We start from the raw sequence: 26,942 nt of genomic DNA on the forward strand, positions 1-26,942 counted from the left end.
AACTGTGTGATGCCATCATGTCAATATGGTCCAAAATCTCTGAGGAATGCTTCCAGCACCTTGTTGAATCTCTGCCACGAAGAATTGAGGCAGTTCTGAAGGCAAAAGGGGGTCCAACCCCTTACTAGCATGGTGTACCTAATAAAGTGGCCAGTGAGTGTATATATATATATATATATATATATATATATATATATTATGCTACCTTACATTGTAATGCTGTCTCTTATGATAATGAGACTGCTGAAAAGTCAAGTCATAACAGGAAGTATCAATCTAGCTAGAATGAATTGTTTTCTTAAACTATACAGATATGGAAAATTGAAAAAACATAAATAATAAAAATACAGTTAACATATAATGACTTAGCGTTTAATGACGTTTTTATGATGACAACTCTAAAAGTATTGTACTGTGCAATAGCCGTGTACATAGGGGACTGGATGATAAATGTTACACTGGAAACAATTGAATGCAGGAGTTCTTAGGAAGAAGCGGAACATCGGAGATAACTGGAGTCATAACAAACTTTCAGATTTTGAATAGAGTTATGAACATAATGGCATATAGATACAAAAGTATCCCAAACTACTGACCAGGAGATATACAATTTCTTTGGCTTCTCCTCCCTGTGCTACAATCTCTAGTCTTGAGTGGTAATATTACTCCTTTTGCAGATAACCAACTGGCTTAAGAAGTCATTTAGACTAGGCAATGCTCCCTGGGAAAATAGATATACAAATTAGCTCTCCTCCAACAGAAAGAAAACCATCTCTCTAGTGCCACCCAAAATTACCCCCCTGGACCCAAGTCAAAGGCCTCTCGGCCAGCCATCCAGTATATTCCTCTTCACCAATAAAGGGAAAGATCCCATAAACAACTGTGTACAGATAGGTTTCTCATTGAGAGGACTGGAGTTTGGCTTATATCATCCTTTTTGCAAGGAAAGCAGATTTGTTTCCAGATTTTACAACGCAAACTGCATCGATTTTTAAATAGATATTTTAGACCAGATTAGACTGATATATTTACTTTGAAAATCCACGTCCAAATAGCTGTATAATCCTAACATTATATTGATGAGCACAGATCGTACTGAGCAGCGGGAGATCTTAGCAGCACAGAGGGACAGTGAGGATCTATCAATCATTTTAGAACAAGTTACGATTATAGGCTGTGTTTAAGGATTATACAGCCATTCTGACATGGATTATTAAAGTGTCATATTTCCTTTTATATATTTCATACAGTTGTGACCAAAAGTATTGACACCCCTGCAATTCTGTCAGATAATACTCAGTTTCTTCCTGAAAATGATTGCAAACACAAATTCTTTGGTATTATTATCTTCATTTAATTTGTCTTAAATGAAAAAACACAAAAAGAATTGTCCTAAAGCCAAATTGGATATAATTCCACACCAAACATAAAAAAGAGGGTGGACAAATGTATTGGCACTGTTCGAAAAATCATGTGATGCTCCTCTAATTTGTGTAATTAACAGCACCTGTAACTTACCTGTGGCACCTAACAGGTGTTGGCAATAACTAAATCACACTTGCAGCCAGTTGACATGGGTTAAAGTTGACTCAACCTCTGTCCTGTGTCCTTGTGTGTACCACATTGAGCATGGAGAAAAGAAAGAAGACCAAAGAACTGTCTGAGGACTCGAGAAACCAAATTGTGAGGAAGCATGAGCAATCCTAAGGCTACAAGTCCATCTCCAAAGACCTGAATGTTCCTGTGTCTACCGTGCGCAATGTCATCAAGAAGTTTAAAGCCCATGGCACTGTGGCTAACCTCCCTAGATGTGGACGGAAAAGAAAAATTGACAAGAGATTTCAACGCAAGATTGTGCGGATGTTGGATAAAGAACCTCGACTAACATCCAAACAAGTTCAAGCTGCCCTGCAGTCCGAGCGTACAACAGTGTCAACCCGTACTATCCGTCGGCGTCTGAATGAAAAGGGACTGTATGGTAGGAGACCCAGGAAGACCCCACTTCTTACCCCAAGACATAAAAAAGCCAGGCTGGAGTTTGCCAAAACTTACCTGAAAAAGCCTAAAACGTTTTGGAAGAATGTTCTCTGGTCAGATGAGACAAAAGTAGAGCTTTTTGGGCAAAGGCATCAACATAGAGTTTACAGGAGAAAAAAAGAGGCATTCAAAGAAAAGAACACGGTCCCTACAGTCAAACATGGCGGAGGTTCCCTGATGTTTTGGGGTTGCTTTGCTGCCTCTGGCACTGGTCTGCTTGACCGAGTGCATGGCATTATGAAGTCAGAAGACTACCAACAAATTTTGCAGCATAATGTAGGGCCCAGTGTGAGAAAGCTGGGTCTCCCTCAGAGGTCATGGGTCTTCCAGCAGGACAATGACCGAAAACACACTTCAAAAAGCACTAGAAAATGGTTTGAGAGAAAGCACTGGAGACTTCTAAGGTGGCCAGCAATGATTCCAGACCTGAATCCCAAAGAACACCTGTGGAGAGATCTAAAAATGGCAGTTTGGAGAAGGCACCCTTCTAATATCAGGGACCTGGAGCAGTTTGCCAAAGAAGAATGGTCTAAAATTCCAGCAGAGCATTGTAAGAAACTCATTGATGGTTACTGGAAGCGGTTGGTCGCAGTTATTTTGGCTAAAGGTTGTGCAACCAAGTATTAGGCTGAGGGTGTTAATACTTTTGCCTGGCCCATTTTTGGAGTTTTGTGTGAAATGATCAATGTTTTGTTATTTGCTTCATTCTCTTTTGTGTTTTTTCATTTAAGACAAATAAAATGAAGATAATACCAAAGAATTTGTGTTTGCGATCATTTTCAGGAAGAAACTGAGTATTATCTGACAGAATTGCAGGGGTGTCAATACTTTTGGCCACAACTGTATATACGGAGGTGGCATCAGGCTCAGGAGCTCTGGGAGGTGCAAAATCTGTCCAGCCATATAGTTTAGGGTGGCTGGACCTCTAGAGCTATCCATTTTCGCAACATGGGTATATGGGTGCTGTCCTGCTGGAGTAATCAGCTCTCTACTTTGGCTAATGGGACAGCACCACACCCTATTAAAATTTCCATCTTCCTGCTGGGAGTTGCCAGTTATAATTCATATTATCTCTGGTTTACTCCTCATGTCCTGCTCCCGCCTTGCTTGAGTGATTTTTGTTTTGACCTTGGCCAGTTTACTGTCACTTCTCCTGACTTACGATTTTGTTCCTTTTATTATTATAGCGCCATTTATTCCTCATAGTGCAGAACAAAAAAATTACAAAATTATGGGTTACCCATGAATACAAAAAAAGCAAAAAAGGTAAAGAAAAAAATTATGACCTAACAATATTTGATCCATGGGGGAAGATGCTCATTGATCAAATATTAATGGCCTATGCTACCGATAGATAAGTGCTGGAAACTCCCTTTAACAAATTTCCCCTTATCTCCCTATATGTTGCTGGAATTTAACTTGGTTTGAAGCTGAGAGCAATACTGTTGATACAGAATCTCTGACCAGAAGGTTTGGGACCATCATCGAACACGTGACCAAGGTGAGCGTCACACTGTGAAAAGTTAAGATAAATAAGTCAGTCACACACAAAGCAAAAAAAGAGAAAAATCTATAACTGAGACTCATAGTTTTCCATTTGAGGAATTATCCCATTAGGGCAATCTAGTAATTAAATGAGGACCTACTAGAGATAAAATGATCCCTGTGGATGCCACAGATGAAATCCCTGGAGATCAGCTGTAATTTTCAAGGAAGATGTGGACAGCCAAAAAAGATGTAAGTGGATCCCAAGATAAGAATCCCTTCTACAAACTCCATTTCTCTAACTGCACATATGGACAGGAGTTCTCCTCATGGAAAAACCCATTTCAATGCCTACATGTGCTTCTCAAAATTAGAATATCATCAAAAAGTTAATTTATTTCAGTTCTTCAATACAAAAAGTGAAACTCGTATATTATATAGAGTCATTACACACAGTCATCTATTTCACGTGTTTATTTCTGTTAATGTTGATTATGGCTTACAGCCGATGAAAACCCAAAAGTCATTATCTCAGTAAATTAGAATACTTTATAACAACAGCTTGAAAAATTATTTTAAAATCTGAAATGTTGTCCTAATGAAATGTATGTTCAGTAAATGCACTCAGTACTTGGTCAGGTCTCCTTTTACATCAATAACTGCATCAAAGCAACGTGGCATGGAGGCGATCAGCCTGTGGCACTGCTGAGGTGTTATGGAAGCCCAGGTTGCTTTGATAGCAGCCTTCAGCTCGTCTGCATTGTTGGGTCTGGTGTCTCTCATCTTCCTCTTGACAATACTCCATAGATTCTCTATGGGGTTAAGGTCAGGCGAGTTTGCTGCCAATCAAGCACAGTGATACTGTTGTTTGTAAACCAGGTATTGGTACTTTTGGCAGTGGGGACAGGTGCCAAGTCCTGCTGGAGAAAGACATTTCCATCTCCAAAAAGCTTGTCAGCAGAGGGAAGCATGAAGTGCTCTAAAATTTCCTGGTAGACGGCTGCGCTGACTTTGGTCTTGATAAAACACAGTGGACCTACACCAGCAGATGACATGGCTCCCCAAACCATCACTGATTGTGGAAATTTCACATTAGGCTTCAAGCAGTTTGGATTGTGGTCTCTCCACTCTTCCTCCAGACTCTGGGACCTTGATTTCCACATGAAATGCAACATTTACTTTCATCTGAAAACACCTTGGACCACTGAGCAACAGTCCAGTTCTTATTCTCCTTGGCCCAGGTAAGACGCTTCTGGCGTTGACTATTGGTCATGAGGGGCTTGACACAAGGAATGTGACACTTGTAGCCCATGTCCTGGATACGTCTGTGTGTGGTGGCTCTTGAAGCAATGACTCCAGCAGCAGTCCACTCCTTGTGAATCTCACCCAAATTTTTGAATGGCCTTATCTTAACAATCCTTTCAAGGCTGCGGTTATCCCGGTTGCTTGTGCACATTTTTCTACCACACTTTTTCCTTCCTCACAACTTTCCATTAATATTCTTGGATACAGCACTCTATGAACAGCCGGCTTCTTTAGCAATGACCTTTTGTGGCTTACCCTCCTTGTGGAGTGTGTCAGTGACTGCCTTCTGGACATCTGTCAAGTCAGGAGTCTTCCCCATGATTGTGGATCCTACTGAAACAGACCAAGGGACCTTTTTAAACGCTTAAGAAGCCTTTGCAGGTGTTTATTGTTAATTATTCTAATTTACTGCGATAATGACTTTTGGTTTTCATTGACTGAAAGCCGTAATCATCAACATTAACAGAAATAAACACTTGAAACAGATGACTCTATAGAATATATGAATTTCACTTTTGTATTGAAGAACTGAAATAAATTAACTTTTTGATGATATTCTAATTTTATGAGAAGCACCTGTATATATTACTGATATGTCAGAATTACCTCCTTGCAAATAACTTCTGTTCCTGCACAACCTAAGGCGTTGTCCGACCTCCGCAATATATTTGTGCTTCTTTCATCATTGCCGTTGGTGCCATAGGCTTCCCAAAAGGAGGGCCAGCCTGTCCCAGAATTATATTTTGTCTCTGAACTACGAAAAAGAACCAACAACCAACAGAAGAATTAAATCACACATTCTATGGAAGAATCTGATATTCTGATTTTTTAATATATCAGTACTTCAGCTAATAATTCAGATGACAGCTTCAAATTTCTTTATTGTGGCTGTTATTTTATGCCTTAGGAATATTACGAAGAATTTAATAGGTGCAGTTTCTTAAGACAGATGTTTTCCATGTGCTATTACTAGAGACGAGTGAATATTTTGAAATTTGAACTCACCAGCTTTGCTGAGTCTTCACTTGAGATTCCCATGACAAACTCCCTATTATATGTGTAGTATTGTCTTTTCCTCGCACTCTAATCTTCTTCATTGCTATGCTGTCACACACTCACTATCTGTAATATTGATTCAGTGTTGTATGACTTTCCCTATCTTTATGGCTAAGTTGTGATCTTTGACGTCCTCTCACTATCCAGATTTACTTCAAAATGGCATCTGTATTTCCTGCTTCTGCTTTACTACAAGCTATTATAGTCCCTCTGTCACACTGGTGGGTGTAGACCCAGTGTACCATGGGACGGCCTCACCCTGAAGGGGCATGACTAAATGTCTACAGGGTCTTCACTATGGCCTGTGATGGTGAGGTGATGCTGGACTGCCAGTAGACACTAGGTACCACTCAGGGCACTTATTGGGCAAGTAGCAGCTGACCAAAGGGTCAGTGGCGCAGATACAAGGTACAGGAGGGCGATACTGAAACGTAATCATGAAGCCAAATCGAAACAACATGTAGATGCAGCGGTGCTGAGGAGTGCTGCAAGAGGCAAACTCAGCAAGATGGCCTGACACAAGGAGAAGCCAGGCGGTGACCACAGTGAGTAGGATGGGGCAGAGGAGACATGCAATTTACCCCAGTGTCACCTTCTTGATTTGCTGTGCTACACCCTATGATGTGAATGCTGCTAGGCATTATAAGGAAGAAAGACACCTACCTATTCTCCCTATCCCCCTGCCTAAGGTCATGTGATCCTTCTCTGGTTAACATGATTTTTTGCAATGTGTAAAATAATCTTGGTGATTTGCATGCTCATTTTTTGGAAGATCAGCAGCCTGAATAAACTGCAAGATTATCAAGACACGAGCATTCCAAAGAACGGTACTTCATGATAATCTTGCAGTGTAAATGGACCAAAACCGAACTTATCTGATATTTAAAATCTATTGTTCCTTTGCTATTTTATTTGACTCTGTTCACAATTGAGATCCAAAAGGATCCAGTATCAAAACAAAATTCATTTGACAGATGAAACCTGTGACAACTGTGTAAAGAGAGCCTTATCCAAACTACTGTCCTCTATTACGCCATTGCAGGCTGCAGAGTAATTCTTAGGGGATTACTAAAAGTAATCCCGGAAAATGTCAGTTCCCCATATGATCACCACTTTATGTCACTTGGAACCAATTTTGAGAAACTCCTGAAGCATTTATATATTTGTGTGTGATTGCTAATAGTAGCTTTATATGCTTTGCGCTTTGGAATACGAGTATGTTAATTCTTCCGTTTCTTTATCTGTTCCTTGCAAATATAAGCACAACTACCGCTCTCAATCCAGATTTCAGATTCTACGATACTAAATCTACCCACTTCTGCAGAGTAAAGGATGCATCAATACATCACTGCAATAAGTGACAGATTTGTACATTAGAAATTTGGCTAAAAAAACAGTAGGAGCTTTAATAGTGGCCAAATTGGTTGTGATTCAGTATTAGGTGATTTTGCATTTTGGAATTTATAGCCAATTTGCATGATTAATGATGTCATTTGAATTCTGCATGTATGTTTGATGATATAAGGTCAGAAGTAAGAGAACATCCACAGCTTGCCCCAAGAAAAAGCCAACAGGCGAAACCTAGAGTTGGGCAAGAGTTGGTGTGCCGCATAGGATTTTTATTACATATTTATATGCCATTTTTTGCTTGATTAATTAAATCCTTCAGGGAAACAACTTGTCTGAATGTTCAGTTAATCTTTGAGATGTTCTATGCAGGTGGAAATACTTGACATAGCAAGGTAAGAGGACAGCATCGTTATTGGAATACAATACAGACGGACACTGCGAGTGGGACGCAGGAGGATTTTTTGATTGGCACAAAAGACTGTTGATGCGGTAAAGTGATATTTAATCTGAAATGAAGGAAGCTGCCTCCAGGAACAATATAAGGCCCATTGCTCATGATAGAGCTCCCCACTATCCTTATCTAGCTAAACCCAAATAATCATAAACTTTGAAATTCATTATCTAAGCCCCTAACATGCCGACTAATAGAAGGAAGCAATTAGGCTGCAAGTAAGACTTCTAATTGTTATCCCTACACAGTATGCACTTGTGGTATTTCCACTCCTGCACATTCTTTTGTCTCCCCCACAATCAGGACTTGTGAGCTATGTTGTATTTTTTTGGGGGAGTAGACACATTGAGGAACACTTCCATAGACTATCTGTCCTACACAGAAATGTAATTAGATATAGCATCCGTTAAAAAATGTTTTTATGCAAAAACTAGAAGTACATTTCACGGCCCAGACCCAAAAAAGAGGTGACTTCCTTATTATACAGGTGTAGCAGTAGCGCAGCTACCGGGGGGGCAGGGGGAGCGGTGGCTCCGGGCCCCGCTCTGAGGGGGCCCACCGGAGCTACACTACACTACACCACTATTCTGCAGCAGAGCAGGGAGAATCGATCTCCCTACTCTGCTGCCTGGCCGCTATGGGCCCCTGAGAAGGCGGTGGGGGACCATGGTGCCAGCAGTGGGCCCCCCACCTCTCAGCCAGCAATGTTGTCCTGTGCTATTCTGTGTGCACAGGTCCTGTGATGAGGTCACCAGAGGGGGCGGAGTCAGCGGTAACACATGATCAGGGGTCTTCAGTGGCTGCAGGACTCTGCTGTCCTGGTTGTCATGGTGCTGGCTGGATGAGGTGAAGTTTCTGTGTGGGGTCAGGAGGGGTTTACAGGGTGGATATAGCAGAGCTGTGTGTGCATGAGGTGTACAGAGCGGAGTCGTGTGTGCAGAAGGTGTACGGAGCAGAGATATGCATGTATGAGGTGTACGGAGGAGCGGGCCATGTGTGTATGGGGTGAGCGGAGCCGTTTGTGTACAAGGTGTACGCAGCAGAGCCGTTTGTGTACGGGGTGCACGGAGCGGAGCCGCGTGTGTGCAAGGTGTACGGAGCAGAGCCGCGTGTGTAGAGCGTGTACGAAGCGGAGCCACATGTGTAGAGTGTGTACGGAGCAGAGCCGTGTGTGTATAGGGGGTGCGGAGTGGAGCCGCGTGTGTATAGGGGGTATCAGGTGCAGTAATAGGGACACATGGCAGCAGCGGCTCAGCATTGGGGTATCAGGGGCAGTAACAGGGACACATACGGCAGCAGCGGCTCAGCATTGGGGTATCAGGTGCAGTAATAGGGACACATGCGGCAGCAGTGGCTCAGTATTGGGGTATCAGCTGCAGCAATAGGGACACATACAGCAGCAGAGGCTCAGTATTGGGGTATCAAGTGCAGTAATAGGGACACATGCGGCAGCAGTGGCTCAGCATTGGGGTATCAGCTGCAGCAATAGGGACACATACAGCAGCAGAGGCTCAGTATTGGGGTATCAAGTGCAGTAATAGGGACACATGCGGCAGCAGTGGCTCAGCATTGGGGTATCAGGTGCAGTAATAGGGACACATGCGGCAGCAGTTGCTCAGCATTGGGGTATCAGGTGCAGTAATAGGGACACATACAGCAGCAGGGGCTCAGCATTGGGGTATCAGGTGCAGTAATAGGGACACATACGGCAGCAGCGGCTCAGTATTGGGGTATCAGGTGCAGTAATAGGGACACTTGCGGCAGCAGAGGCTCAGCATTGGGGTATCAGCTGCAGTAATAGGGACACATAAGGCAGCAGAGGCTCAGTATTGGGGTATCAGGTGCAGTAATAGGGACACATACGGCAGCAGTGGCTCAGTATTGGGGTATCAGGTGCAGTAATAGGGACACGTAAGGCAGCAGAGGCTCAGCTTTGGGGTATCAGGTGCAGTAATAGGGACACATAAGGCAGCAGAGGCTCAGCATTGGGGTATCAGGTGCAGTAATAGGGACACATACGGCAGCAGCAGCCCAGCATTGGAGTATCAGGTGCAGTAATAGGGACACATACGGCAGCAGCGGCTCAGTATTGGGGTATCAGGTACAGTAATAGGGACACATACGGCAGCAGCGGCTCAGTATTGGGGTATCAGGGGCAGTAACAGGGACACATACGGCAGCAGCGGCTCAGTATTGGGGTATCAGGTGCAGTAATAGGGACACATGCGGCAGCAGCGGCTCAGTATTGGGGTATCAGCTGCAGCAATAGGGACACATACAGCAGCAGAGACTCAGTATTGGGGTATCAAGTGCAGTAATAGGGACACATACGGCAGCAGCGGCTCAGCATTGGGGTATCATATGTAGTAATAGGGACACATAAGGCAGCAGAGGCTCAGTATTGGGGTATCAGGTGCAGTAATAGGGACACATATGGCAGCAGCGGCTCAGCATTGGGGTATCAGGTGCAGTAATAGGGACACATGCGGCAGCAGTGGCTCAGCATTGGGGTATCAGGTGCTGTAATAGGGACACATAAGGCAGCAGAGGCTCAGTATTGGTGTATCAGGTGCAGTAATAGGGACACGTAAGGCAGCAGAGGCTCAGCTTTGGGGTATCAGGTGCAGTAATAGGGACACATAAGGCAGCAGAGGCTCAGCATTGGGGTATCAGGTGCAGTAATAGGGACATATACGGCAGCAGCAGCTCAGCATTGGGTATCAGGTGCAGTAATAGGGACACATACAGCAGCAGCGGCTCAGCATTGGGGTATCAGCAGGATGAGGAGTTTGTGCAGGTTGGGGATACATGGTGATGGAGCTGGAATATGAGAAGTGAAACATGTCGTTGTTGTATTCTCTGTAGCAGAGTCGTGGCTGGAGGAGCTGTCATGTCGGTCTGGGCCAGATGGAAAAGACGTGAAAAGTGAACGATTCCATCAGAAAGATCATCAGCGGTAAGACACCAACTATAACTGTGCAGTAATCACTTATATGTTCTGTAGGGCTGGTATTTACCACTGACCATATGGTAGTAATATCAATATTGGTCTTTATATAGGGATTATTTTCAGTACAGCGGAGTCATCTCCTACATCCACTATTAGGGTGCATCACCGAGTTGTAATCAAAGTTACCTAGTTAGGGGCCCACTCAGAAGTTTCGCCCTCCCTGAACCAAAACCTAGCTACGCCTCTGAGGTGTAGGTATGGTAAGGACACTTCTGAATGAGGTCACCTTAGTGTATAGTAAATATAGTGAGGTCACTTAAGTTTTTGAAATATTTATATTTGTTTCTACAAATTGGTATATGTATTGGTTAGTTGTATAGATTTGGCTTTTGTTTCTTGAATTCTGTATTTTGGGTGCAGCATAGCGGATACTGAGCATTCAAGTTGAGCAACACAACAAGCCATTAGTAAAAACTTAATTATTTGAAATGCGTGGGTGGTCCTGTACACTCCCTGTCACACTTGTTTGTATGATTCGGAAGAAGCTAGGCGAAACACGCGTCGGGGTGATGAGACACAAAGCCCAGTTTTCCCTGTGTCTTGGTGACTACTGCAGTATTAGGTCATTTGTATCAACCTGTATTTTGCTTACACCTCGGGCAAGGTGGCGGGTTCTGATCTAGAGTCTGATCTAGAGTCTAGGCAGGCGCCTTAAAAGGGAACCACAGGATTTTTTACCCTTATGATGACACTATGCTTTGTACCTATTTGTTCACTATATGTTCTATGTTGGGTGTATTTTATGTTCATTTTTTGAGGCATTGCCTTTTACACTTTAATATTTTTATATTTGTTTCATTAATAAACTATTTGCGTTTTAATTATTTTGGATCTCTTCTGTTCTTGGGTAAAAACAGTGTGATTTTCAACATGAAGAGTGCTGAAATGCAAAAAAACGGATCCGCCATTTGTCTCTCTCTCTCTCTCTTGCGACGGATCCATCAAAAACGGATCCGGTGCATCCGTTTTTTGCAAATCTGCAACGGATCCGTTTTTTCACACTTTGACGGTTTGGAACTGACGTCAAAAGACTGAAGTGTGAAAGAGGCCTAAGAGCCACAATTGTCTCTAAAGTATGCACGCCTTTTGTAAAAATATGGTGCACCTCAGATAACATTACCTGAACAATGGAGTGTTGCAGCAGACGCAGTGGTATGTTCCTTCTTCTGTGTGGTTCAGGTAGATGCCACTGAAAGGCTAGGCAGACAGATATAAAGTCATTATTCTATAACATACCATTATCACCAGTCTATAAAATCTATGACCCCATAGTGAAGTTCCCAGATTCCTTCCGTGCACTGTGCACACTCATACATCCAGATGCTCACCAGTTCTGTGCCTTTTTCCCTGGTCACATAGTATTGCTCTGGGGTGAGTTTCTCTTGCCAGTCAGTGGAAACTACAGACTCGTCATATCTTGTAAGTGATCCTAATCCTTTGGAGAAAAAAAAAGTGAGAAGAGAAATTATTTGTAGCCAATCAGAAAATCACAAATAATATAGTTACAAGACAGATCATTACTATTGGTGAAACATCTGCCCATCATGGAGAAATCTACATCAGTTTTGGGCAGAGGGTGGAAACATTCTGTATGAGAACAGGGAAATAAGTCGCTGCTGGAAAGCTTGTGTTTTTCTTGAGAACAAAAGGATTGGGCATGCTGAAATTCTACTGCCCGATCCTTCTCTTTGCTGACATCATCTGTTGAGGGAGAGTCAGGATATTGCCATTCACATTAGAAGGTCATCCTGTTCCACCAACATTGTCAGATTAATCCAATGTGTATGAAAAAGTTAATAATAATTTTACTTTTATAGCCCTAACATATTCCGCAGCACTTTACATATTACATTGCAGAGTAAGGGTACCGTTACACCTAGCGATGCACCAGCGATCCCGACCAGCGATATGACGCGGTCAGGATCACTGGTGCATCGCTAGGTGGTCGCTAGTGAGCTGCCACACAGGCAGATCTCACCAGCGACATCGCTGGGGACGGGGGTCGCTACTTACCTGTCAGACTCGGCGATCCTGACGTCCTCCCGCCCGCATCCACGCGTCGCCGCCACAGGAAGCGCCGCAGGAAGTGACTGACGAGGAATGGTCCAGGAGCTTCTCGCGCGATCAGCGATAACCAGCGGGGGAGCCGGTCGGAGGTAAGTATCACATGTAGCGATATCGCTAGCAATATCGCTGCTACGTCACAAAATCGGTGACTTTACAGCAATATTGCTAGCGATATCGCAGTGTGTAACGTGGGCTTAACACAAAATTCAACAGCTACAGGAGGATGATAGTACAGGGAATAATATTTAGATTAGTGAAGTGATAGGCAAGCCTAAAGAAATGTGGTTTTAGGCCACGCTTAAAACTGTGGATACTAGGAATTAACTGGATAGTGTGGGGTAATGCATTCCATAGAACTGGTGCTGCACAAGAGAAGTCTTGATGAAGACTGTAGTGTGTGGTTTGGATTGAGAGATTGTTAGTCTTAGATCATTAACAGAATAGAAAGCATAGTTCGGGAGGTAGACAGATGAGTGAGGAAATGTAGGTGGTGCAAAACTGGGGATAACTATGTAGGTCAATACGATTAGTCCCCAATCCCCACAATTTTAAGCGTGCCCTGAAAACTCATTTATTCAGACTGGCCTACCGCCTCAACACATTAACCCAATCTATCCCTATGTGGCACAGCCAAAAGTTTTTTACCATAACCAGGTTCCCCGCATCATGTTCCCACATGATTTATACATCCATTAGCCCTCTGCATCTGTACTGTTACACACTTAACATTATGACTGGTCCATACAATCAGGGCAACTGTTACCACCCACCTTTCGTGTCTCCCCTTTTATCCTCATAGATTGTAAGCTGGCGAGCAGGGCCCTCATTCCTCTTGGTATCTGTTATGATCTATGTGATTATTGTTATGCTGTAATGTATATTGTCTGTATAAGTCCCCTCTGAAATGTAAAGTGCTGCGGAGTATGTCGGCGCTATAGAAATAAAATGTATTATTATAGGTGAGAGAAATAAGTTTAAATTGTACTCTGTAGCGGCTGGGTAACCAGTGCAATGACTGGCACAGGGTGGAGGCATCAGTGTAGATGGTGGCTAAAAATATGATCCTGACTGCTGCATTCGGGATATATTGGAGAGGGAAGAGTTAAGTAAGAGGGAGACTGCTTAGTAGAGAGTTGGAGTAATCCAGGCAAGAATGAATTGGAGCAACGGTAAGAGTTTTTGCAGAGGCAAAGGTAAAAAAAAAGGTTGGATTCTAGAGACGTTTTTGAGGTTCAGGCGACATGAGTGAGTGATCAGATGTAGGGAGTGAAGGAAAGATCTAAGTCAAATATGACCCCAAGACAGGGGGAATGCTGCTGGGGAGTAATGGAGGAACCACACATGGAAATAGCAATATCGGACATAGGTAGGTTTGTAGCGGAAGGAAACACAATAAGTTCAGTTTTAGAAAGTGAGTTTTGGAAAGATTCAGTTCAAGATAGAGGAAGAACATGATGTACAGTGGGTACGGAAAGTATTCAGACCCCTTTAAATTTTTCACTTTTTGTTTCATTGCAGCCATTTGGTAAATTCAAAAAAGATCATTTTTTTCTCATTAATGTACACTCCTCACCCCATCTTGACTGGAAAAAAAACAGAAATGTAAAAATTTTTGCAAACTTATTAAAAAAGAAAAACTGAAATATCACATGGTCATAAGTATTCAGACCCTTTGCTCAGACGCTCATATTTATCGCACATGCTGTGCATTTCCTTGTGATCCTCCTTGAGATCGTTCTACTCCTTCATTGGAGTCCAGCTGTTTAATTAAACTGATAGGACTTGATTTGTAAAGGCGCACACCTGTCTATATAAGACCTCACAGCTCACAGTGCATGTCAGACCAAATGAGAATCATGAGGTCAAAGGAACTGGCCAAGGAGCTCAGAGACAGAATTGTGACAAGGCACAGATCTGGCTAAGGTTACAAAAGAATTTTTGCAGTACTCAAGGTTCCTAAGAGCACAGTGGCCTCCATAATCCTTAAATGGAAGAAGATAATAATAATAATAATATAATAAATTTTATTTCTATAGCGCTGACATATTCCGCAGCACTTTACATTTCAGAGGGGACTTGCACAGACAATAGACATTACAGCATAACAATGATCACATAGATCATAACAGATACCAAGAGGAATGAGGGCCCTGCTCGCAAGCTTACAATCTATGAGGAAAAAAGGGGAGACACGAAAGGTGGGTGGTAACAGTTGCCCTGATTGTATGGACCAGCCATAATGTTAAGTGCGTAACAGTACAGATGCAGAGGGCTAATAGATGCATAAAGCATGTGGGAACATAATGCGGGGAACCTGGTTATGGTAAAAACTTTTGGCTGTGCCACATAGGGATAGATTAGGTTAATGTGTTGAGGCGGTAGGCCAGTCTGAATAAATGCGTTTTCAGGGCACGCTTAAAATTGTGGGGATTGGGGACTAATCGTATTGACCTGGGAAGTGCATTCCAAATGAATTGGCGCAGCACGTGTATAGTCTTGGAGACAGGAGTGGGAGGTTCTGATTAGTGAGGATGCTAACCTCAGGTCATCAGCAGAACGGAGGGCGCGGGTAGGATGGTATACTGAAACAAGGGAGGAGATGTACGGTGGTGCTGAGCCATGAAGAGCTTTGTGGGTGAGGGTAATAAGTTTGTACTGGATTCTGGAATGGATGGGTAGCCAGTGTAATGACTGGCACAAGGTAGAGGCATCGGTGTAACGATTGGCGAGGAATCGTTGGCGAAGATTGGGACCACCAGAAGTCTTCCTAGACCTGGCCATCCAGCCAAACTGAGCAATCGTGGGAGAAGAGCTCTGGTGAGAGAGGTAAAGAAGAACCCCAAGATCACTGTGGCTGAGCTCCACAGATGCAGTAGGGAGATGGAGAAAGTTTCACAAAGTCAACTATCACTGCAGACCTCCACCAGTCGGGCGTTTATGGCAGAGTGGCCCGATGGAAGCCTTTCCTCAGTGCCAGACTTATGAAAGCCCATATAGAGTTTGCTAAAAAAACAAACACATGAAGGACTCCCAGACTACAAGAAATAAGATAGAACTTTTTGGTGATAATTCTAAGAGGTATGTGTGGAGCAAACCAGGCACTGCTCATCACCTGCCCAATACAATCCCAACAGTGAAACATAGTGGTGGCAGCATCATGCTATGGGGGTGTTTTTCAGCTGCAGGGACAGGATGACTGGTTGTAATTGAAGGAAACATGAATCTGGCCAATTACAAAGATATCCTGGATGAAAACCTCTTCCAGAATGCTCCGGACCTCAGACTTGACAGAAGGTTCACCTTCCAACAAGACAATGACCCTAAGCACACAGCTAAAATAACAAAGGAGTGGCTTCAGAACAACTCTGACGTAAACCTGAGCCCTGACCTAAACCCAATTGAGCATCTCTGGAGAGACCTGAAAATGGCTGTCCACCAACGTTCACCATCCAACCTGAGGGAACTGGAGAGGATCTGCAAGGAAGAATGGCAGGGGAACCCCAAATCCAGGTGTGAAAAACTTGTTGCATCATTCCCAAGAAGACTCATGGCTTTACTAGCTCAAAAGGGTGCTTGTTCTCAATACTGAGCAAAGGGTCTGAATACTTATGATGTGATATTTCAGTTTTTATTTTTTAATAAATTTGCAAAAATTTCTACATTTCTGTTTTTTTTTTTTCAGTCAAGATGGGGTGCAGAGTGTACATTAGTGAGAAAAAAATGAACTGTTTTGAATTTACCAAATGGCTGCAATGAAACAAAGAGTGAAAAATTTAAAGGGGTCTGAATACTTTCTGTACCCACTGTAATTGACAGTGTACAGTCATTTTTATTTTGCAGTATGTGGGGGTGATATCAGGAGATGTGTATAATTGGGTGTCATTAGTATAGATATGGTATTGGGGTTGAAGGGAACCCTGTATATGTATATATAGAGAGAGAGAGCCATATAGCGTAAATGAAAAAAAAATAAAAAAAGCAATTTTCAGGGGAACAGTGGGAGTAAAATAAGAGCAGAAAATGGCCACTTTAGACCTGATTACAAGTTTTCTATCAATGTCTACACAGTATTTGAAGTTCTGCATTAGAAAAATAGAGGTCAGACCATTATAAAGATATCACAATATTCTATAGAGAAATGATAGATTAAATGCTCGTTATACAGATTATCCAGAATAGGAAAAAGGGTCCTTTCTTCATAACCAGTGCCACTCTTATCTGTGGGCTGTATCTGGTATTGTCGATCAAAAGAATTCCTGTAATCTATAAAAACAAAAAAACAGCCTTTTTACTAATCCTTTTTTTTTTTTTTTTTTAAAAACCAGTCCAAAATACACATGGTTCAAGAATTTCTACTTTTGCATGTGAAGAATGCGGCTGTACAGGACTGGAGTGATAGAAATAGTAAAAGTCGGCTCAGGTCACGTCTTGTTGGAGGCTCTTCATCACCTGTCTGTATATTTGCAGCAAGGACGCAGATGACATTATCGGGTCAGGCACAGGGTTACATATAAACCACACATCCTGTCATAGCACATTATGAGAACCAGCACTGATCACCGGGTATAAGCACCGCGCAGGAGACCTATGATAAGGGCATTAATAACAACGACGTGCAAGGAATTACTCTCTTATTACAGTATTGTATGATAATTCCAATGATGGGATAGAACGATCTTGTAGAGACTGCTTTCATTGGTCTGTAAATGGAGTTTCTTGTGAACGGCCACCGACCCAGCCGGGCTTCAGAAGAGCAACTTATGCTCTGATGACAAATCCCCAGGATATCACATATAACTTTACAGGTGCCATTTCCCCACTCTGACCCAACACTGTCTGGAGCACTGGGCTCTGGTGAGCTTTGTTCGTCCGTAACTAGCAGCCAAATGCTTCATTAAGCCCAAGAGACAAATTGTCACCCTTGCGTGCAGCCTTAACCCTCTCATATGAACAGTACTTGGCACCGTATACTTGAATCACTATGGATATACATCTAATTCATTTAACAATCTACACAGTTTGATTGAGGATAATGTCATATCTGAATGTAGCTGAAATTTGGGGCGCTGGAGTTAGTTATTGAGTGTAACCCAAAGTAACAAATCTCACTATGGTCTTCCTATTCCAGAAATTTTCATTTTTGACCACAGCCATATCTATGCGGGTTTGGCTTGCCTTTCCTACTATTTTCTTAAGATGGATATATGCACTTTATCCAAGTCTATGTACGCTGAGTATGGTTTTCTATGGCAATCCCATAGAGAATGGATAAAGTGGTCGGGCATATGCCAAGGAGCTTAATTCAAGCAGGAAACAAAGTGCCCCTGGCAATCGGAGGTCTCAGCAGTCATCTAGAAGTTATTACCGATCTTTTGGATAGCTCTTCCCTTCTTTTTATCTGGATTAGCCCTTTAATCAGGGGAATTTCATTCGGTCATACACTATATAATGTGATGTTTTGCCTTCGTTGTCAAAATGTGATAAAACATAAATGTAACACAAATGGTTATCCAAACCAGAAAACTGATTTAGGCCGGGACTACACACTGACTTGTTTTTGTAGAGCTATTACTGCAATTTATTTTAACCCCTGGAAGGAAGGAATAAACTGAGTTGCTCGGAGTCTTGTGGCTGCAGCTGTCACTCAACAGCTAAAAATAAAAGCAAAAAGTCTTCATGTAGAGTCTTCACAAGAGGTGGAAGCTCTCCTAGTCACAACATATTACATACTTTGCAACATTCTGTGCTGATAAATTCCCTTAAACATCTTTGTGATCCAAATTACCCCCAACGTAGAAAAAAAAGAGAGAAATAACCCATTTCTTACTGCCATCATCTTACAAAATTTCTGCATAACGTTTTATCAGTTAGTTTAACAGGATTTTATATGAGGTCCCCAAATCCTAAGAAACCGCTTCAGTGACATTTAGAACACAAATACATCTTCCCAGTCACAGAAGAAAAGATGCAGCAAGTCAGGAGGGAGTGTAAGGGTTTGTTTCCACGGTCCGTAATGGCAGCGCTTTGGACGCAGCTCCGTCCAAAGTGCTACCGGCTTTTGTATGCACGGAGATTTCACATGTGTTTATTGAACCATGCGGAATCACCGCATCCTATACATAAACAGTGATATGCTGTGGTCTATAAAAACGCACCGCATGTGCGTATACGCAGGTCTGCCACCTGTGTCTGTGTACGCATAATGGATATGGGATTTCATAAAATGCCCATCCTCTATGCTGTAACATCTGGCCGCTGCGGACTGGACACTGCGTCTGTAAGCAGAGTCCAATCCGCAGCAAGTACACCACGTGGAAACATACCCTAAGGGTAGATGGAGCGCCCCCAGGGTCTCACCAGGTCGGCGGGGTACTCGGAGTCGGGCCCGGTGGATTTCAATGGGAGTTGTCACGGTAGCTGTGACCCGGTCCGCGGCCCTGGGGGTCCATTGTAAAAGGGGGAAATGTTGAGTGTGCGGATGATGACCAAAGTTTATTAGTGAATGATTCGTGACGCCACCTGTGGTGTTCGGCAATGAAGATGTTAAGCCGACGCTGCAGACAGATCCTCTGGGACAGATGGTGTGGTGCAGCAATGGTGTTGTGGCCCTCCACAGGTAGGACAGTAGTCCCAGGGCAGTGTAGGTGAAGAGATAGGGAGGAGACGTATATGGTGCGGTGTCAGGCACAGTGATGTAGCAGTGCTGAGTGTGTTGGCGCAGGAATAAGTGGAGGACACCAGGGCATGTAGTTCCAAAGCTTTACTCACAGTCTGGGATGCATACAGGTGCCCGCCTCAGTGCCGTGTTCTCCTGGTCAGGGGCTCAGCCAACCACCAGGCAAGATGAAATACACCATTCCAACACTCCGCCAACATAAGTGCTTTTTCTGAACGTCTCCCTTTTGTGCCTATAGTGAAGTACTCTCAGTACTGAGTTACACTGGAGTTCCTCCTGTCAGATGTTCCTATGAACTCTACTTGTACGGCAGACAGCTGTAGCCTTGCTTCGGGGACTCCTTGCTACCAAGTCCTGGCTCACTAATATGTTGCTGTTGTGCCCCCAATTCTTGTATGGGAATAAAGTGGTGACAACTTCTATTCCTCCGGTGTCTGCTGCAGGACCATTAGTATCTGTACAACCTCGGGGACCGGACCCCGACCTTGCGCTGTGAACTTGGGAAGGGTTCTTCTCTAACTCTGATCCTTAGTCCTCCTCTCCTCACGTTCCATACTAATCCTTCCTTCTTCTGGAGAGAGTCAGGCTTCCCATCAATGTCTCTTTCTTGTGCCAGCGGACCCAGGTCACTGAGGTCGGCTGCAGCACTTCCTTCATCCATCCCACTCAGGGGATCTTCACTCCTCCACTGACTCTGTCAGACTGACCTCGTCCCAATAATCTCCTGCAGACTAAACTCCACCCACCTCCCAGCACGCTTCGTGTTCCAAGCAGGGAGCCACCAAAGGGTGCTTTGCTACACTACTATGTTGTGTGGGATGCAGGTGTTGGAGTGTGGTCAGGTGTCTCCACCTTACCTGGATGGTGGAGTACCACACCTCAGGAGGAGGTACAGTACCTCTGTGGTGACTGAACCCTCAGGGGCGCCACATAGACTGCTCTCAGTGAAGAAACACTCCCCCGGACTAGGAATAATGTATATCTTTGTACCGTGTTAGCCAGTAGATAGAAAAATATTCAGAATTGAGAGTCCTCAGTGGTTGATACCTTTTAATGGCTAACTGAAAAGATGGTAACACATTTAAAGCTTTCGAGACTACTCAGGTCTCTTCATCAGGCATAGACTACTACAAAATCTGAAGTCACATATTTATGCACAACACAGCACAGAAAAAAATACAATAGATAAGACAAGTGACGTGAAGCATAACTATCATACATCCAGATTTCTTATCTATGAACTGGTCCAATATTTATGTTTTTCCCTCTCCCATAATGATAGTTCTGCTTCACGTCACTTGTCTTATCTATTGCATTTTTTTCTGTGCTGTATTGTGCATAAATATGTGACTCTTCAGATTTTGTATTAGTCAATGCCTGATGAAGAGACCTTAGTCGTCTCGAAAGCTTGCAATGTGTTACCATCTTTTCAGTTAGCCATTAAAAGGTATCAACCACCGAGGACTCTCAGTTCTGAATATTTTTCCCCCCGGACTAGTCAGGTTACATGTGCATAAGCCGAGATTAAAAGTTTATTTTTCTTCTAATTAAAACTATAGTCTAACATACCAGTGGAGTTATCGGGAAGCTGGATTATGTGCTAATCAGTACTGGGCTGGTGTTTTAGGCTTTCAGAAGCTTACAGGTTCCCTTTAATGTATATCCCTTTAATGTATAAACAGTCAAGATAAAGCATCTAAGTTCCCTCTAGAGGTGGCTACAGGCAGTGATAATGTGACCATTTATGTCTCTCTCTTTGTTGGAGTATTGAAGCTCTGTATAAGATAACGAGACCTGGCCTGAAGATATATTATTAAACTAATCAACACCAAAGTTATAATCCATTCATAAAAAAATAAACTGAATAGAGTTCAATAATCAACATTTACTATATTCAATATAACATGCGAAACTTAAAGAGGTTGTCAACGTTGTAAAATAAAAACACCAAGTACTGATCTGGTGGTGCTCTAGCAATGTGGGCTCTGGGTCTCCCAGGGCTTGCTTGACATTGTTATGCCACGTGAGACCTGCAGCCAATCTGCTATTGAGTTGCTGTTGTGCTCTTACTACTTCTGCTTAGTTGAGGTTCATCTGAAGATGTGAGCCTGAGACCAACGGAAGAAGAGAGAGCGCAGAAGCAGCCCAATAACAACCACTGTTTGGCTGCAGGGCTCATGTAGCATAACAATGTCAAGCAAGCCCTGGGAGAGCCGAAGCTGAGATCGCTGGAGCAGCTCCAGTGAAAGAGGTGAGTACATGGTGTTTTTATATTACAAGGGCGGCTACTTCATTTACAAAAGGGGCTGTTCAGGTAGTTGATAACCCCTTTAAGAACATATACAACTTAAAACAAATTGATAATAGTTGAACAGTAATATCATGGACTACTTTGGAAGGGGATATTTTTCTCTAGCCAATATTTATAGTTTTATGGAAGCATTAAATACACATAACCCTGTTTCTATGTTCATATAGCTGATTTTTTTTGGATAAATGAATCAGATCTCTGTGTAGGGAAAAGCCTGAGATATACGGTACGTTGCAGTTTCTTGGTGGAGGGTTGGGCCACAGGGTGATTTGTGACTAATTGCCCGAAGGATCAGTTTATCCCTATACTGACTGTATCATCCAGCAGAATTGCAAGCCAGGCTATATCCGTGTATAAAATACAAATTCCATGACTATCACGAATCATTCTACGTTTAATACGATTGCTTATGTGTAATATGATTATTTGATTAAAACTGGCAGAAACGAAAACCTCTCAATACAGAATCAATACCATCAATATGTGGTAATATAAGTAATCTCTCATTATACTGCCGCCAGTGTTATCAGTGCAGGAGATATCTCTTCAACCATGACATTTCTTAATTAAAACCACAGGGCTTTTGGGTTAATTAACCTTCTGGATGTAATTCCCTGGAAATGACCACAGATGGTGCAAAGACAGTGGAAATTTCCAGCCAATGTATACAGAGTATATAGCTCTGCCTGAGACTATCTAAGAAGGATGTTTATGTTTACATAACAATGTTACAAAATGATAAACATAAGAACCCCTGGTAACGTTCTGTGCAGGTAAATACACATTTTGGGGACACATCATGTACAGTAAATACATGAACCTGGAGAGAGGAGAGGGTTTTATTGCAGAGATGCTCGGTGCAAATTATTCCCACACTCAACCTATATGTAAAAACATCAACAATAACCAACACATTACACATTAAAACCCTAGAGCTGCATCTTACCAGCCTCTGAATGCACCCTCCTTGCACTGCTCCCTAGGTAGGTGACAGGTGGAAGTCTTCTTTGCCTCATCACAAGGATGCTGAGGCTCCTCAGGAACCTGGCCATGCTTCAGAATTAAATATAAAAGCTGCAGAGAAACAGCAGAGCTGAGTTAGAAGCATGCACAGTGCAGCAGTGTCAGGCTCACCCTGCAGAGAGTGTAGCTGTGTGAGCTCAGCAGCCCTGTGCTCCTGTCACTCCCCCCCTGTGATGTCATGCACAGCACAGCACTGGAGTTAGTGGGTTAAAGGGCAGCAAGGATCCCCTCTCTGCATTCCTGTAGAGTGTCTGTTTACAGGACTGGGGTACAGTGTCTAGCCAGAAGTCAGATAACTGAGTAGAAAGAGCCATGGAGTAACATACAGGAAAGATATACTGTATATCTTTATACCTTTCATGGAGTAACATAGTGAACTGATTGCATCTATGTTTTGCTGAATGCAGTGTATAAATTGGCATATACACCTATCGATGCTGCTGTGTTCTCATCTAAGGCCGGGGTCACACTAACCGACGCAAAATACGGTCAGTATTTTACATGCGTAATACGGATGACAGACCCCTAAATAGTGCTCCGTATGTCATCCGTAATCAAGGTGTGGTCGCGTATTTTGCGCATGTCAGCATCCGTATGTAATCCGTATGTAATCCGTATGTCGAGATTTTCTCGCAGGCTTGCAAAATGGACATATAATGGATCCCTATGACAGGGTTTCTAACAGAAACCAAAGAATAGCTATAGACACATAGAATGCATATATATATATATATATATATATATATATATATATATATATATATTCTATGTGTCTATATTCTTTCGTTTCTTTATTAAACCTGTCAGTGTGAGATTACTGTATAGTGCACTGAATTGCCGGCATTGCTAAAAGACACCGGGTGCGTATTTCTCGCAAGTCACATGTGTGGTCCGTGTGTAATCCGTATTTTTTGCGCACCCATAGACTTGCATTTTCGTATTACGGGCGTAGTACGCTGACAATCGCAGCATGCTGCGATTGGCACGGACCATAGAATATGGATGAGAAATATACGGCTGGTGTGAGGGACCCCATAGAGAATCATTGGTCCGTGTCTAATGTGTGCTTTTAGCGCCTCTCGCTCGGCCGTATTCCTCGCCAGTGTGACCCCGGCCTAATACTTCTACACATATCAGACTTATACACTGTGTGCAGAATTATTAGGCAAATGAGTATTTTGATCACATCATCCTTTTTATACATGTTGTCCTACTGCAAGCTGTATAGGCTTGAAAGCCAACTGCCAATTATTAAAAACATATGTGACATGTACAAAATGTGAACAAGTCGGTCAGACAGTGCTCACGCCACCCAATGGCTGAAATACAACAAGAAAACACAAAATGACAAATTTGCAAAAATACTCTGCAGTAAAAAATATGGCAGTAATCAGCAAGTGCTGGATAACAAATACAGGGTATTTAGTCGATACATTTTTTGCAAAAAATATATGCCAAGCTGCTCCACCACGTCACAGTAACCCTTCACGGAGCAGTCCCTATCTAATGTATTTAAAACCTGAACATGTGAACAGTGTCTAAATGGACAGGATACAGACAGTCGCCTCCTAGTATATGGGCTTGTGGTTTATGGCAGCTCATTTATGTGCATGTTACACAAGAGAGGGGTGAGGTCTCCCAAACCATGCTGAGCAAGGAAAAAACGGATTAAAAACATATGTGACATGCACAAAATGTGAACAAGTCGGTCAGACAGTGCTCACGTCACCCAATGGCTGAAATACAATGACGGACGTCATCGCGGCAATTGTCGCAAAGGATTACTGGGACCGGGAGCGTGGAGAGAGGCGGGAAGGCTGCGCGGGACGTCGGAAGGTGAGAATAACAATATTTTTTATTTTAAATTCTATTTTTTACAGGGATATGGTACCCAAAGCCCAGAGGACAGTCTCCTCTCCTCCGGACCGTGGGTACCATCCGCAAATGTTCTGCTTACTTTTCGCATGGTGTGCACAGCCACATGCGGAAAGTAAGCAGAACAATGCATTCCTATGGGTGCGGAAGCGCCGCGATTCCGCGAAATGAATGAGCATGCTGCGTTTTTTACCGCGAAGCGATTCCACCGCCGTAAAAACCGCAGCTGTTATGAATGAGTCACCGAGGAGGAAAAAACAAAAAACAAGCTAAGCCCAGAAAACCGGAGAGGTTGGTAACTAGCGGATTGCAGACCCCTGATCCTATCCACAACAACTAGCAGTAGCCGTGGAGCGTGCCTACGGTGGTCCTAGACGCCTCGTCACAGCCGGAGAACTAAATAAGCCTAAAGAAAGAAAGGGGAAATCTAAACTGCCCCAGAGCAGACCCCAAAGCAATAGACAGCCCCCAACATGTATTGTCGGTGAAACAAGATGAAAACACAGACACAGGTAGAAAGATAGGCTGAGCAAACGATGGGGCCCTCGCTAACTAGAAAGGACAGGAAAGAAAAGCTGCTGTCTGCAATCACGCAAAAAACCCTGCCAAAAAGAATGTCCAACATGTCTGATAGAAAAAGGCCCTGAAGTCGCTAAACTTCAAATCACTATATCAGCACTCAGGTATATTCTGAAGACAGAGCAAAAGAGATCAACTGATCAGAGACAAAATGGGGATTCAGCCCAGTCCAAGCCAGGGCTGGCTGAACACAAAAACTAAGTAAACCAGACAAAAACTCATATGAACAATAGCAGAGAAAACTTAGCTTTAGGAAGGCAGGAACCAAACTGGAAACCAGGAGCCACAGTCAGGAAAAATCACCGGCAAGAAACTAGGGAGTCGGCTGCCTTAAATCCAATCAGAAACTCCTGATGTCCAATCGCAGTCCTCTTCTTCAGGTGGCCGGTCTCTGCCATTTAGATCAGCTTCATTACCTCCCTTCACCAACAGAGGGAGTCCAGATAGAGAACTCACTACTCCTCTGTCAGCACAGCCAGCTCCATAACCCTCACCAGAAGCCAGAGGCAAACCCAAAAATGAGCTCACAACACGCAGCATTAGCACAGCATTGCGGAATCCCATAGGAATGCATGGGATGCTTATTTTTCGCGTTTTCGTGGCAAAAATGCGCGGAAAATACCGCTGCGAAAAAAACACTATGTGTGAACGAGGCCTTAATGTGTAAAAAAAAACCTAAGATTAATTGTCTTTAAAGGCTAACTCAGCCTGAGTATTCAGGTAGTAGTAGTGCAGGCTGCTACCATGTTCTTTGTGGTTGTTACGCTACACTTTCAACTTGGCTCTGCACCAGTCACGTGTCCGGTTAGAAGCGCAATCCAGTATTCAGCTGCTACTATCAGCTCAACCCTTATGTTTCTGATGATCGCCATGCCCTCAGCTCTGCTGAATCAAGGTATCGACCAACCTACTCTTACCTGCTATTCCTGTGTGCTACCGATAGTCTTCACTCTTCAGCAAGGTGCCTGATGACCTATTCAACTCTGCAATTCCTGTGCTCTACGCACATTCCTGCAGCAAGATGCCTGACTGCCTACTCATCTCTACTATTCCTTTGTGCTGTGTCCACATTCTGCTGCATTTACTACTCCCAGCTCTGATGATCCACCTACTGTAATGCATATCCAGCTCTAGAAAAATATATATTTAGCCAGGGAAATTAAAAAAAAATTGAGAGCCCTCGTCAGATGTCATATTTTATGCATAACCTTTGACCTTTTGTGAATAAATATGTGACCCTTTAGATATTATGTTAAACTATGCCTGGTGAAGAGACCTGAACAGTCTGGAAAGCTTGCTATAAGTCTTCACCTTGTCAGTTAGCCATTAAAGAGTAACCATTGTTTTAATAGTTCACATAAAAATAAACAACTTTGCAATGAATCTTATCATAGAATTCTGCTTCATTCACATTCTGGACTGATCTTCTCAATGCAAGAGTAAAATCCCATTAATGAGATAAGAAATGACAATTGGTTCTTATAAGATTCTATGAAGGGAGGAGCAAATTCTTCTGAAACCAGAGTTACGGTTCTCAATAAAATGTTATGAGTGATGGGCAAATCTGTATTCCCTTAACACCAAATTTACGCAAGAATTGAGAATTTTTTAAAATGAAAGTCCAGAAGGAGAAAAAAAAGCAGATTTTGCTAAGGCTACATTCACATATCCAGTAATTATCAGTTAGAACGGATCCAACAACAATGCGTTGAGAAAA

The 26,942-nt window shown here is 43.0% G+C and overlaps 1 protein-coding gene across 1 annotated transcript; it reads right to left on the reverse strand.

Annotated features, from left to right (window-relative positions):
- Positions 1-2,825: 2,825 nt before the first annotated feature.
- MSRB2 (methionine sulfoxide reductase B2) lies at positions 2,826-22,925 on the reverse strand. The gene is made up of 5 exons (XM_073581807.1): positions 22,695-22,925; positions 12,023-12,129; positions 11,815-11,891; positions 5,434-5,581; positions 2,826-3,550 (listed from the first exon to the last, which is right to left on the reverse strand). Exons 1-5 carry the CDS (start codon positions 22,798-22,800, stop codon positions 3,452-3,454), a joined length of 537 nt encoding a protein of 178 aa, XP_073437908.1. The 5' UTR covers positions 22,801-22,925; the 3' UTR covers positions 2,826-3,451.
- Positions 22,926-26,942: the final 4,017 nt, after the last annotated feature.

The sequence above is a fragment of the Dendrobates tinctorius genome, unplaced genomic scaffold (assembly GCF_039654945.1).
Source record: "Dendrobates tinctorius isolate UK_male_01 unplaced genomic scaffold, ASM3965494v1 ptg000070l, whole genome shotgun sequence".
NCBI lineage: Eukaryota > Metazoa > Chordata > Amphibia > Anura > Dendrobatidae > Dendrobates > Dendrobates tinctorius.